This window comes from Festucalex cinctus, chromosome 2, assembly GCF_051991245.1.
Source record: "Festucalex cinctus isolate MCC-2025b chromosome 2, RoL_Fcin_1.0, whole genome shotgun sequence".
In the NCBI taxonomy this organism is placed as follows: Eukaryota; Metazoa; Chordata; class Actinopteri; order Syngnathiformes; family Syngnathidae; genus Festucalex; species Festucalex cinctus.
In genome coordinates, this window is record NC_135412.1 from 11196731 (window position 1) to 11210646 (window position 13916).

The 13916-nt window shown below is 40.1% G+C and overlaps 1 protein-coding gene across 1 annotated transcript in view; it reads right to left on the reverse strand.

The window, feature by feature from the left end:
- LOC144013689 (FERM, ARHGEF and pleckstrin domain-containing protein 1-like) overlaps positions 1-13916 on the reverse strand; it is a 42629-nt gene that overhangs the window by 4013 nt on the left and 24700 nt on the right. Inside the window, exons 11-24 of the mRNA XM_077512827.1 lie at positions 13090-13158; positions 12947-13022; positions 12678-12852; positions 6449-6633; positions 6261-6350; positions 4695-4831; positions 4170-4251; positions 4005-4066; positions 3758-3933; positions 1955-2085; positions 1808-1876; positions 1615-1704; positions 827-909; positions 88-200 (exon numbers count right to left, since the gene is read on the reverse strand). Of these exons, the coding sequence (XP_077368953.1) occupies positions 88-200; positions 827-909; positions 1615-1704; positions 1808-1876; positions 1955-2085; positions 3758-3933; positions 4005-4066; positions 4170-4251; positions 4695-4831; positions 6261-6350; positions 6449-6633; positions 12678-12852; positions 12947-13022; positions 13090-13158 (1538 nt within the window). The remainder of the gene's footprint in view (positions 1-87; positions 201-826; positions 910-1614; positions 1705-1807; positions 1877-1954; positions 2086-3757; positions 3934-4004; positions 4067-4169; positions 4252-4694; positions 4832-6260; positions 6351-6448; positions 6634-12677; positions 12853-12946; positions 13023-13089; positions 13159-13916) is intronic.

Consider the following 13916-nt stretch of genomic DNA (forward strand, 5'->3'; position numbering starts at 1 on the left):
AAGAACTACGTTGAGATTTCTAATTTAGTCCTACAAAGTTGGAGTATAAAACTGAAGAGTCGAATGTTTGTGGCAATGCGTCCTTACTATTATCAGAGGGGCTGGTGGAGAGCAGATCCATGTGGGGGCCGTTGATTTGGTCGGCCAGGTCAATTGCCATCCTGATGTCCTCCACCCACCGCTCCATCTCGGCCGCACAGCTGGGAAGAGGGAAGGAGCCAGGAGGTCTTAATTGAACTCTTTCAATTAGGCCAATCAGTTTTGTTTTTGTTTTTTTTTCGTCAGTGAACTTAACCCAACTGATTTTGACTCTTTTCCCACATAAGAACAACATGGGGAATTTTTGGGTGTGTTATTAGATTAGATTAGATTAGCCTTTATTGTCATTATACAAGTACAATGAAATGAAAGCTCTGCCATAAGTGCACACATAATAGACAAAAATATATGCAATGAAATAAATAGATTAAAAAATAAAATAAAACCAATACTCAATTATCAAATGTTTTTATTTGTTATAGTGTATAGCCAGAATAATATGGCTGCAGCGTGTTGTAAATGTAATATTTTTCACATGAACATCAAGGCAAATGAACTTGCGATTGTGGTTGGATCCAATCATGAACCAGAAGCGTTGACATCATCCAAAATATGCATTTTATTGGTTTAGACGTGCAAATATGTCATGTTCACTGCAATCAACCACCGGTTTGAAGGGGTTAAAATATGAGGTATGTCAGGAAAGTTGAGCAGAATTGATAACTGGTTTGGACACTTTAAAAAAAAAAAAAAAAAAAAAGTGGTATAAATGTTTGGTGTAGGGTACCTGGCTGCCACCACCACTGACTGCTGTTGGCCAAACAGGGTAAAAGAATGAGGGACACCCCACTCCTCTTCACTCTCTGTAATCTGCACATACAAGCAAGCGCACAAAAATCTGGCAACATATTGAACAGATCTTTTTTTTTTCTGGATTTGGAAAAGCAGAGTTTGTGCCAAAATTCAAAACAGGTAAGCCTCTATCTTCAAATAATGGTCCATCAATATTAGTGTTGTTCCGCTACCGTTTTTTTGCTCCCGATACCGATACCCAGCTTTGCAGTATCGGCCGATACCGATACCATACCGATAATTACAATTTTTTTTCCTCAACATGAAAAAGCCATTGGTTCAGAGCATTCAAGGGCCAATAGGATATCTTAGATCGGCATGCAGTGAACATGTCATATATATCAGTGAATGTTGTGCACGAGCAAGTCACAAGATGTTGCATCCAAAATCCTATATGAGCGTTGGAATTAATGGTATCGGCATGTTACTTGTAACATGAAAAAGCTCTCCTGCCATTGGTTCAGAGCATTCAAGGGCCAATAGGATATCTTAGATCGGCATGCAGTGAACATGTCACATACCAGTTGTTGTGCACCAGCAAGACACAAGATGCTGCATCCAAAATCCGATATTAGCGTTGGAATTAATGGTATCGGCATGCTACTTGTGAGTAGTCACCGATACCGATACCACTGTTTTTATGCAGTATCGGCACCTCTGCCGATACCAGTATCGGTATCGGAACAACACTAATCAATATTATTCAGTAGTAGAGTGGAATACCGTCATTCCAAAGAGGGGTAACTGGCCATGGACTTTGAACTGGTTGGATGGAGTCATCCCTCGACTAGTGTAAACCAAGGAATCGCTGAACTAGAGAGAAACAGGCAGGGAAAAAAAAAAAAAAGTGTAATTATTCATTTTACCACCACATAGTGTACATTAACGCTAATTTTAAAGCACTTTAACATTATACCAGGAAAAACATTCTCTGTTGCAGGCCTTTCCCCGAGAGCTTACTGAGGCATCCAAGCCGGATGAATTCCTGTCAGGCCAACACAAACACGCATTACTACAGAGGACAATGGAGGACATTTATCGTCTATGAACCAAAGTGTCTTACCCTGCCAGGGATGGCCAGATTGTCAATGCCAGTCAGATCTTTCTTGAGCTCAAGAAGCTTTTGAAAGTTCTCCATCTTCATCATGGTACCTTGCAGCTGCAGCGCCAACTCTGTGATGTCTGCCAGGGCCGCTGCAGCAGGCACACAAGAAGCGGGGATAACATTTGGATGAAGCCCATGTAAAAGTAGAACATGGAAATTATTAGAAATTGCATGTGAATGCTGGAGAGCTGCGGCTGGACGTGGTGTCACCACGTCATCTTTTAATCAAGCCGGCGATGTACGTCATCAGCTGAATACATGCCTGAACATGTTATGCATCTTTTAAAAGCTGAGTTTCTGGAGATTTGAATGGTGCCCAACATTTTAGGATACAATCATATCTGCAGACTTAGTGAGCACTTATGTTAGATAATCGTAGATACAAAAACAAAATGTCGACTCGCCATAACAGCCTCATAAATGTCCACGAGAACGTCCAACTCCATCAAACATGGTCCCATTACGTCGACAAGGGTCCAGTCAAAGTATTCCAGTAAAATAGTTAAGTCCATGTAAAGCTGTACAACGTTACCAATTTCCATCAAATATCAATATTTTTGATGCATTTGTGATCGTAGCTTCATTTAGCATGAGCGGATTAGCCACGTACACATATCTACCAAAGGTGTCACATCTTTTCTGGCATTGTGAGCTCACTAAAAAACTATGGAAGGATCTAGTAAGATTTATTTGTAGTAATGTTATTGAAAATTTTGTTTTGTTTTATGAGAATGTTGTTTTTGGTTATTTTGTAAAGAGTGGTAAATATGACAAAGAAATGGTCTTTGTGGTAAATTTGCTAATTATATTAGCAAAGTCCTATTTACACAAATGTAAATTTGGGACTCATAAACCACTATTTTCTTTGTTTTATAAAGACTTTCAATTATATATGCAATCAATCAGTGGGTGCCAGAATAAAAAGGCTGCGAGGACTTTGACTGTATGTGCGAAATTTGAGTTATATGGTTAAAAAGTGACATTTTATTTTCAGTAATGTATTTTTGTTTCGAATATTGTATTCCCCTGGCATTTTAGTAGTTTTTTGTTTAATTGTTGCATTGGTTTGATCGTCTTGTTGATATTTACTGTAAGTTTGCAACAGTTTGTTCAATAAAGCATTATTTAAAAAAAATAAAAAATAAAAATCTACCAAAGGCCTAATCCTCCGCCTTTGATTGACACCTCACTTTAGCCAATCTGCAAGGGTTTTCCCGAAAAAAAAAATAAAATAAAAAAAAAATAAATAAACCAGAGAAGCCACTGAACATCTTGCTCGTTAAAAAGTCACTCACATTATATGCCACGGAAGAGGCGGGACTGATTTTGCACAAGAGTTTGTTTCCGGTTCCTGTTGTGACGTAATTGTCCGCGTCCCAATACTAAAACGACACGACCGTCACCTTACGTCACAACAGGAACCGGAAACAAACTCTTGTGCAAAATCAGTCCCGCCTCTTCCGTGGCATATACCCCATTGGCATTGGAGCTTAACCTTTGGAAGTTGTAATATGAACTGTCTCATTCACTTTGTTTTTGTTTTTTGTTTTTTTTGTTTTTTTTGGGGGGGGGGGGTGTTTTTAAGAAAAAAAGTTCCCTAAATATCCCAAATTTTGTGAAATTCTGACGTTTTAACGGGTTGAGAAAAGTGGAAGCCATAGTGTCTACAAAGTGGGGCAAATAATCCAAATATTTTCATGTATATTTATTTCTTCAGCATTCACACGTTATTATGAAGTCGCGGCAGGACTTAGTTATTACCTCTGCAGTCCCTGAAGTCTTCATGGGTGGGCGGGTAGTGCTTGCAGAGCCTCTCCAGGATGAGTTTGTAGTGCAGCAGGCGGTGGAGCGGCCGTAGGAGGAAAATGTTAAAGGGGAGGTAGCACACCCTCTGCTGCTCCAGTTCTCCGCACAGAGCCTCCGCCTTGCGACTGGACCTGAGACACACAGACAGACAGAGTCAGAGGACAGGCAGAACATTCTTTCTGGGGATCTGATGCAGTCTTACCGACAGGTTCGTTCCAGCTCCACCAGGCACTCCGAATGTTTCTGCAGATGAGTCGTCAGCTGCTGCAGTTATAACAGAGCAGTGGAGAATGTCGAGAATCAAAGGTTTATTTCATACACGAGCCAGTGGGTGGCACAATGGTCAGAGAAGATAAAGTTCAATTACCCTCAGACTCTGAATGTTCTTCAGCAGAACATCGCCAATTCGTTGATAGTCTCCCTTGATGTGTGCATTGGATCGACCCTCCCTAAAAGTACAAAAAAAACAACTTTTTTTTCCCCCTTAATGGCAACTCTGCATTAAAATGACATCCAAGAGTGCGTGGAGAAGTTTTCCTGTTTGTGTCATCCATAAATATTGATGTTCACATAAAAAAAAAAAAAAAAAACCGTAATGTTTCATTGAGGAAAAGAATAGAAAATGTCAAACTTTGAACACAGCTAGTTACAACGGAACATTTGTTCCCCAAAGTTATTCAAGATTTTTTTTTAAATGTTTTTACAGTATATAAACAACTGGAAGAGGTCTCCAACTAGCTCCAGTAATAGTACAGAGAGAATTTATGACCCGTGTTTGCCTATATGCAGAAGATTCTAGTACAAACAAATCTGGTCCAACCAGCATTTCTGAATGCGATCGTGTTCGACTGTACTTTCAACACCTTGCATGTAATCTGACGTCGATACTGACCATTGTGCCAGTCTCTGCTCCACCTCCTTGAGGAAACCTTGGTGGAACTTGTAGATTGGATCATAATTGGCTGATATCAGGTTCCGAACAGCGACTGGAAATGCTTCTTCATCTTTCTCTGCAATACGTTGGAAAGACTGGGATGGATACAAACAAAAAGGAAAAAAGAAGGTGAGGGAATCGACAGCGAGACACAGTTTAGACGGGCAAAGGACAGGGAGGGACAGTTGGAGGAATTTTGAAAGCTCAGTAGTGCCAGCCAAAGAAAATATTGAAGCGTTTTTCAAAAGCGCTCAGCACACGCCTTTCTCCCACATCAAAGCGGCTGGAAACCACCCTCGGAAAGCAACAGCTGACTGAGCGAAAAGATCAGATTAGGGTTCATTTTCGGCCCAAACCAAGGGCAGCAGGACTGTACAGTATTTTTGCTAGGTTTGTAGCCCTCATGTATTAAAGCTTCTCTGTTTGACTCATTGGTGGTCTTTATTCACTGGACCAGCTGCATATCTTCCGAGATGGTAAATGAGAAATCCCGTTAAAAATCAACACTGCCGAAACAACACATCAGCAGCATCCAAACTGTTTGATCTTATTGAGCAAACAATTTACAGGTTCTTGAACTTTCCAAGAGGCTAGTTAACACTTTCAAACATCTGGAAATGATTCCCTGAGCATAATTTTCATCTACGGCCGTGCAATTAATCAAAATTCAATTACAATTTCAATTATTACACCCCACAATTACAAAATCAGCATAATCTTTAAAAAAAAAAAAAAAAAAAAAAAAGATTATTAATACTAATTTATATATATATAAAATTATAAATTCTCTTTTATCCAAAAGGAACTTACATAATTATTAGGGATGTAACGATACCCAAACGTCACATTACGATAATTATCACAATATTGTGGGGAGGTTGGCGATATTTAAAAAAGGTCACAATATTGTGTTTAAAAAAAAAACAAAAAAAAAAAACGAGCTCATACTAAAAAGCCCAATATTGTGCTTTTGTATATAACACCAATGTTATGTTATTATTAATATTATGGTGTTGTTTATGCACGCACACATTTGCGTTCCTCCACATATTGACTTACTTCACAGGCATATTATGTTCCCCTTCATCTGACAATTAGTGTAGATTTTAAACATAGAAGGGCCAAAATATCCCTAATGAAAATTAAATTGCACTAAAAAAAAACTAGCTGCGAGAGGGTGCTAGAACTGCACAAATAGAAATCAACCTGACTTTTTTTTTTCTTTTTTTTTTTAACATGTTGCATTTAAATATCGTGAACATGAAGACGACGATATTGTGGCAGTTTTAATATCACAATATTGCGCTTATTGTTACATGCCTAATAATTAGTGTTTCTATTGTTTTTAATTGGTTTTAATATTTTTAAATTCTTGAACATTTTTCTTGTTTTGTACCAAAAAAAAAAAAAAAAACAACGTTTGAATGATCTGGATTTCAATTAATGCTAAAATAATCATGATTATTATTTTTTCAATAATCAAGCAGCCCGACTATCATCCTTATTATCTATTGGCCCTCTCACCTCAGTGATGACCTGCAATTCTTTGAGGTAGGTCCGCTCAGTGGTCAACAGTTCCTTTGCGATGAAATAGGCCTTGTCTGTGGGAAACTTCTGGACACAAAAAGGTGGCGTGGAATCATCTGACCGACTAAATGTATGATTTCAATAATCACGATCAAATAAATCCATCCGTTGTTTTGTATGCCCACCTTCCTCCTGGCCTCATCCTCATCATCGTTACGAACGTATCCGGCGTCACCGAGCAGAGGGCTGGCGAGAGGTGACAGCTGACTTGGGGCCACCACGCCGACGGGAATGTCTCCGTTCAGAATGCCGTTAGCGTTCACACCCGGGTGGTGACCTTTCAGTGGGGAGGCCTCAGAGTCAGGACTTCCTGGGGGATGAAAGAGGAAGATGAGGGATGGCCAGTCAGAGTAAAAGAGTGAGGTGATGGTAAATGAAGGACACACACATGGAGTTTGGGTGAATGTGATGCAACACAAAGTACAACTACTGTCTAGAAACTCACTGCCAACTTGTGTACATCCGTCATGACAGCTTCTACAATTAAATCAACAGCAACACTTAAGCAACCTGGCAATGAACTTCAAGATGAGACCTCACAAATCAATACACAGTAAATGTGTTAGTAGTCAGAACAGGGTTAGTCGCTTCTAAAAGTAAACACATCTCATGTCGAGCATGCTTGATTGCGTTGGCAGGACTGCGGTCTGACGAGACATCACTATACTCTACACGAGCTAACTACAACACTATGATGTCATACTTGCCCGGGTGCAAAGTTCCAAGAATCCACATGCTGGTGGAAAACCACTGAGTCCGTAATTACTTACCAGCGTGGCCAAAAACACACACAAACACAAGCAAGTCAAAACAGTGCAGGAGCCGTCGAGCAGGGCACATGCACACAATGGACAACCAACACTAAAACGTAGGCTGTGGTTGTGGGGGTGGACATCTTTTCAGTTCGTGTGTCCAGGGGTAGGGCGAGAGCTGACAGAATTCCCAACCTCGATTTTTACTGAATCATGCACATTTTCTTCATTAGAATTTTTTTTTGTGTTTTTATTGATGCAAGCGCAGGAAAAAAAGTTACAGTGTTAGACAGATGAAGGAAAAGTAAAACAATAAAGCAGATTTGAATTTTTAGGTGAAAATAAAAAAAGGTGACAAATGTGTTGAATAGAGTTACAAGAGTGAAACCCAGAGTGTCTTCAGCCCACATATTTAGTGTAAGTCAAATATTGAGGAATACATGTTTAGCAGTTCTATTAACCTTTACAAATAGAGTAATTCCTGCAAATTCTAGTTCAGGAGAAAACAAATAAATATAAGACTAGGTCATGTAATTAGCTAAAAACAACTATACGAACATTTACACGAGCAAATTTGGCTCTGATTATCTCAAGAAAGTACAAAATCACAATCTATCATGTCACGATCTAGCATATTATAATTATAATGACCACCATGTATGGGCTTTTTCATGAGAGGGAAGAGAAGATGACTCAACTCCAGCATGTGCATGATTGCATGTCCTTCCTCTAACAAAAAAAAATAATAATAATAATCCCACACAAACAACTTAAAAACATGCAGTGAGGTTCAAACATATTTGCACTTACAATATGCATTAAACTGAACTTGACTTGTATCCGTCTGTCACCCTCCCACCCACTGGAGTTGAGGCATCTTTGTTTTGCCTCTCGTGTGCACAGTGTGGAAACATAGTTCAAATGGTTCCTAAATGTTCGGAAGCGAAACAGAACTGTACAGACAAGTAATCCATAATGATGCTTTGCATAAGCATCAGGGAAGCTTCTCAAACATTCTGGAACCACTTCAAAGCCTTTAACTCTTTGACCGCCAAAAACGTTAAATAACGATTAGTAAAATCATGACGTATGCTGCCATAAACGTTAAATGACGTCAACTACGTTTTTTTTTCCTTTTTTTTTTTTTTTTTTTTAATTATTATGAATGGGAAGTGCAACGTGAAAGTGGAGTGCTGCCTGGTAAATGGGTTGTGGAATCAAAAACACCACTAACTATGGCCAGCAGATGGCAGCATTGTGTCTCTTTTCAGTGGATTGCCGGTATATGGAATTACAATGAAACGTGACGGAATCTGATGAAATAGAACGTTGTCAAGGATGATGTGAATGAGCCTTTGTCACATTAAATCCAATTCACAGAGCGTCACGAAACAAAAATATTAGTGACAAAGTAACTGTTGTGCAGAAAATGTATCTTTTCACAAAAAGCTTGTTTTCAACTTTTCAATTTTCACTAAATGTCACTCAAATGACATATTTTAAACATCTTTTTTTTTCTAATTAAAGAATGGAATGCAATCTTTCATTCAGTACACACATTGTATATGTAGTAAAAAGCAAACAATATTCTTTTTGCCTTGAAAGATGAGTTAAAATGCTTGAAATGGGCTGGCACTGTGGGGAGGTTGTTGTTTTTTTTGATAACGTATGGCAGTAAAAGAGTTAAAAGTGAGTGACAAAGTGAGCAAGAAGAAAGCGCAATGACAGAAAAGTTAACATGCATTCTGGGGAGGAGTGAGGGTGACACCCCGAAAAACATGCTTAAAAATAGTAACAAAGCATGAAGTATTAACATTTGTATCAGGACAAGCCAAGGGGGAAATGTCACTCAGACGTAGGAGTTTAGCAAGCAATTTTCCAGACAGTCAGACTGTCACATTTGCTTCTCATTCCGAAGCATCCTTAAATGTATAAACAAATAGCAGGTTGGTACAGAATTCATTAATGTGGCGACATCGCGATGGAAACTTAAGCAGGCCCGGTAATCTGACTCATCCAAGGAAAAGCCACACACAGATAGAGCGTGTGTGTGTGTGGTTGCATGCCAGGAGCCAAGCCAAGCATGAATGGTCACAAGGAAATGGCTTCACGTTTGATTGGTGATTACTGTGAGTGCAAAAGGTGTAACTGTGTAAAGACCGGAAAAGGCCCGACACCCACCAATGTGACAGAGCCAATTATACAAAAATACGCTACATAAATGTGTACGGTATATAAAGGTTATTCTAACTCCCACTACTCTATTCAAATACATCCGTTTTAAGCGTCTCTAATTTTAAATACAAAATACTACAAAAGTCTCCACCAGAAAAAGTATGAAAAGTGCTCCAAAAGGTCGGGAGCGCCAAGGCAGTAAACGCTACTACTCCTGCAACAAGTGCAGCAATCAATGAGCAATCCCCTCTTAAATGAAGGATTGTTCTAAACGGCTGCCCTCTTGAAAATGATCACAGGTGACAGTCAGGAAAAGTACAGATGCCCTAAAGGCAAATGCCTTCACATCACTTCTGCTATGAAAACTAATGTATTGCGCAAGACGACATATACAACATTACAGTTTAAGCAAACAACCTGCTCTCTACACCTAAACATGTCAAGAATAAAACAAACAAAATATGGACTAAAAGGTGACAAATGGAGAATTTTGGTGAAGAAAACAAAATTCTGTATGCTACATTAGTCCTTTAGATTTAGAACTCTTGCATTCTGCACAAAACAACAATGTAAAAATACATATATGCAGTTGGGGTTATGGCACATTGTTCAACAACAACCTTGTACGCAGGATTGCCCACTTTATGTTATGTTAGCTAACTTTCACTGTCAACAGCTCAGAAACCTGAGAGTTCTTAAATTAAACCCTAATAAGCTGTCATTCAAAGTCAAAATTTGTTTTTCTATTATCATAATCATTTCTAAATTGCGTGAGTAGATTTCATGGTTATGCTACAGTCTATTACAGTCTCCTGAAACAATCCAGTGGGACACTTGCATCCCGTAATAATCACACCTTAACATCCCTAACAACCACATTGTCTTAAACGCATATTAAATTCAAACAAGTCAGACATTGCAGGAGTAATATATACAAAGGGGGGATTTTTTTTTTATGTATTTATCCCGTGCATAAATTGTAAGTTTGCTCACTTATAGTATATCAGTCAAAAGTTGGTAAATGTTGAATGAAACCAGTATTGTAACAAGCCAGTCAGAATTGTGGCTCCTATTTGATTGGCTGGATTTCAACTCCCATGTATAATTAAAGCGCATCTGTTCTAGGAATCAATTTCTTACCTCCAATCTCGATTCCAATATGGATATTAGGGACAAGATTGGGTCACGAATATAAGCAGAAGGCTCGGTCAAAGTCTGAAAGAAAACTATTGGTGCGGTTATTTCAATTGGTAGACGTACAAAATTATTCATTTATTATTAATTAATGAAGTTGATCTCAAGGCAGCTGGGATCTCCGTCATCAAGAAAATAGGTGGTTACAAACTGTACCGTAATGGACTCAATTTTTGGAGTGCCGATAAGCAGGCCGGCCTAAAGTTTGCCAGTGAATATCAATGATTGAGAGTCGGATTATGGTCAGATGAAACCAAAGTTGAGATATTTGGGATCAACATAACTGAGGATTCTCTCCTGACCTACTTGTGCTAGCCAAAAACGTACTTCATTCACAAGGAATGTTGTTTTATGCCATTTTAACATATTCTGTCTATCACCATAATCGAAATCAATTAGGGGTACTGGTCATTTCTTTGTGAGTAACTTACAAATTCAACCAAATTTTTTTCCTTACCGTCTAGTTAACTCATTTGCTCCCAAAAACGTATAAATATGTTCTATTTTAAATATTACCCAAACACATATTTATACGTTTTTTTGTTGTTGTTTTTTTATGCTAGATCATACAGAAGGCTTTGACGCAGCGTCTGAACTGAACAGAATGGTTGAAGAATGGTAGTTATTATAAAAACGGCCAACAGGTGGCAGCAGAGTATAAGAGATCAACCAGGGCCATGTTGCAACAAGCCATTTTCGCCATGATGAAACTTAGCTATATTCTAATGCTAACTGCTGCAAAACAGAAACAGATAGAAATATACTTTTTTTTCCTGATGAAAGAAGAGACACTAATCGTTCTTTTGGTAGGTTCCATGTTTTTATAGCAATGGAACAATATTCTGTGGGCCGGGAGCAAAGGAGGTGGCTAAAATGAAAATGGCTGGGAGTGAATGAGTTAAACTACGCACTGACCCAAAACAAGAAAGAATTGACACCCACATCAGCCCCTCATGGTAACTATAAGATGCCATGGATGGTTAGCTTTATCGCCTTTAGCAGCTGAAAACGCGACCGCCTCTATCTTCCTCATTGAAATTGTAGCAACCTTGCTCCGCTTCTCCATTACCGTCAACCAGCTGGAGACTCCCAAAGGAGAATTTACAGCGCGGAGGCGGAGACGAGCTCACGCCGTTCGAGTTGACCGAATTCATGGAGCTGACGGCGGCCGGGTTGCCGAACGTCAGCGGGTGGCTGTACGCGCTGCTGCCAGTGTCCGACTCGGTGTCGCTAGTGTCGCTGCCGCTGCTGGTGGAGCCGTCGATCATTTGAACCGGCTGGTTTAAATTGTTACGGTTGTTCTGAGCTGCGGGTGCGCCACGCTGGCCGAATAAGCGCTGCACTGTATTGGAACGCGATTGACCCGGAGCCAAGAGGTTGCCCGTGTGATTACCGTTGATCATTCTTCTCTCCAGTGGGGCTGAACAAGGGGTCGGAGCATGCAGCCGGGTGTGATGCGGGCTCGTGTGGTAGATGGGTGTGGACGTGAGCTGGCTGAGAATGAACGGATCGGTATCGGAGCGATTACGCATGTTGTTGTTGCTGCACTGTTTGGCCAAATGTGCAGGCGTGCGGTTGGTGATGATGTTGACGGGCGAGTAGCTGCCATAGTGGGTGGGCGGGGGGACAACGGGCGCCTCGACGGGCGTACCTCCGGGACGCTTACTGAAATAATGCCCGGCGTCATCCCATCGAGGGTGACCGTTTGCTACCTCGCCGTTACCGAGCGAGTTCGTGCGCTGGTGGAAGGTGCTCATCACCGGGCTCGAGCACTGGCTTTGAGTGCCCGTTCCGAACGGGCGCCCCGCCGCCCGTTTCTCGCGACCCTGAAAGATCTCGTCCAGCAGCGTGCTATGCAGCGGCAGGTGGCCATGATGAGAAGCTCTGTTGTTATTTGACAAACTGTCATCGTCGTCGATCTCGTGGCGACCATTAACCCTGCTGGAATCGCGACCATTTCTATCACCCAGCTGTTGACCTTTTACATCCTGCTGTTGCATCAACCCCGAGTGGTTAGTGTGGTAGAAGCCATTAACGAGCCTGAACAAACTCCCATTTGGGCCTCCATTCGGAGTGTTGCAACCCGTGCGCTTTTTGGACTCGTCGTCATTGCTGCCATCGGCTTGGCTACAACCTTTGTTGCTCTTTGTGACATCGCATTCACTGTCTACGTCGCTGCAGTCTATGTAAGGAATGGAAGAACTGCTGCCTTTGTTCGCCCTGCAGGATGGACCTGGATTGAGGAGATGCTTGTCTTTGTGGGTCTGCCTGGCATCTGAGCCGGGAGCTGCGGTATTATCACGGAAGCCGTTGGTGGAAGACGTGGCCCCTGGCAGCTCCTGTGCACCGTTAGAGTCCACTTGTCCGGCTGAGTCTGGTCGATCTTCCACCGGCACAGATGTGACACTCTGTAAGACAGTGGAGGAGAAGCTTTTTTTTTTAATGGCCTCTGATTCTTTTTTTTTATTATTTTTTTTACCTCCTGCAATATGAATCTGTTACCTCTTTTGGCACTTGCGATCTGCAGGAAGAGGACTGATGGGGCATGCTGCTACTTGACAGAATCTTACTGTGCTTCCTGTTAAGGATGACAGTTGTGGTCAAATCACATGCAAATATTTGGTAAACAGTTTGAACAGTCTTACCTTTCAAACGGAACCTTTTTTAGCTCAGAATCTTTCACATAATCAATGATCTGCTTCTGGGTGCGACCACTGCAAAAACAGGGCACAAAGAGGCAAATTAAGTGTGCAATACATGGCAATAATTGAGTTAAAACAGGAATGCTTGCTGAAGTGATTTCTGCGAAAATGACTGAAAGTTCTCAGAATAAATTAGTATACTCCAACAGTTTTGTTAGGAAGCCTATATCAGTAGTCAGAATTCCTATGGAATTTTTTTTCCAAAATACCCCAACAAAGGCGGGCCATTCATTGCAAATGATTTTGTCAATGTGAACATTTTCTTTTCTAAGCTAAAAATTTCAATTCACTCATAGTTGAATCAGTTCTGAATATTGTTGTGTATTATTTCTAAATTTATACAGTATGTGTATGTATATGTGGATCTACCTATTGTATCAATTGCATCTATTGTATCGATCCATCCAACTATTGTATATATCTACTGCTATCTGTTCTGTATCTATTGATACTATTGGTGTGTAAATGACCAAATCAAATGTGTCCTGTTGGCTTTCCAGAAGTTGCTATCAATTTTCCTTTTCAAGCACGATATCGATTCATAAAACCATGAATTGATAATTTTAATAACTCTTTTTCCCATAAATTCTTAATATAATTTTAAAGGCTGATTTTTTTTTAATCTTAGTTTTCTTGAAATTACTGTTCACATGAATTGAAAAGAATTTTCTTACATTTTTGAAAGACCTGATTTATTGCACTTTTAGACCATTCAGAATCTTTTTAATTAAAAGTATATAGAATTATGATGTCATTGTTTGTGTAACAAA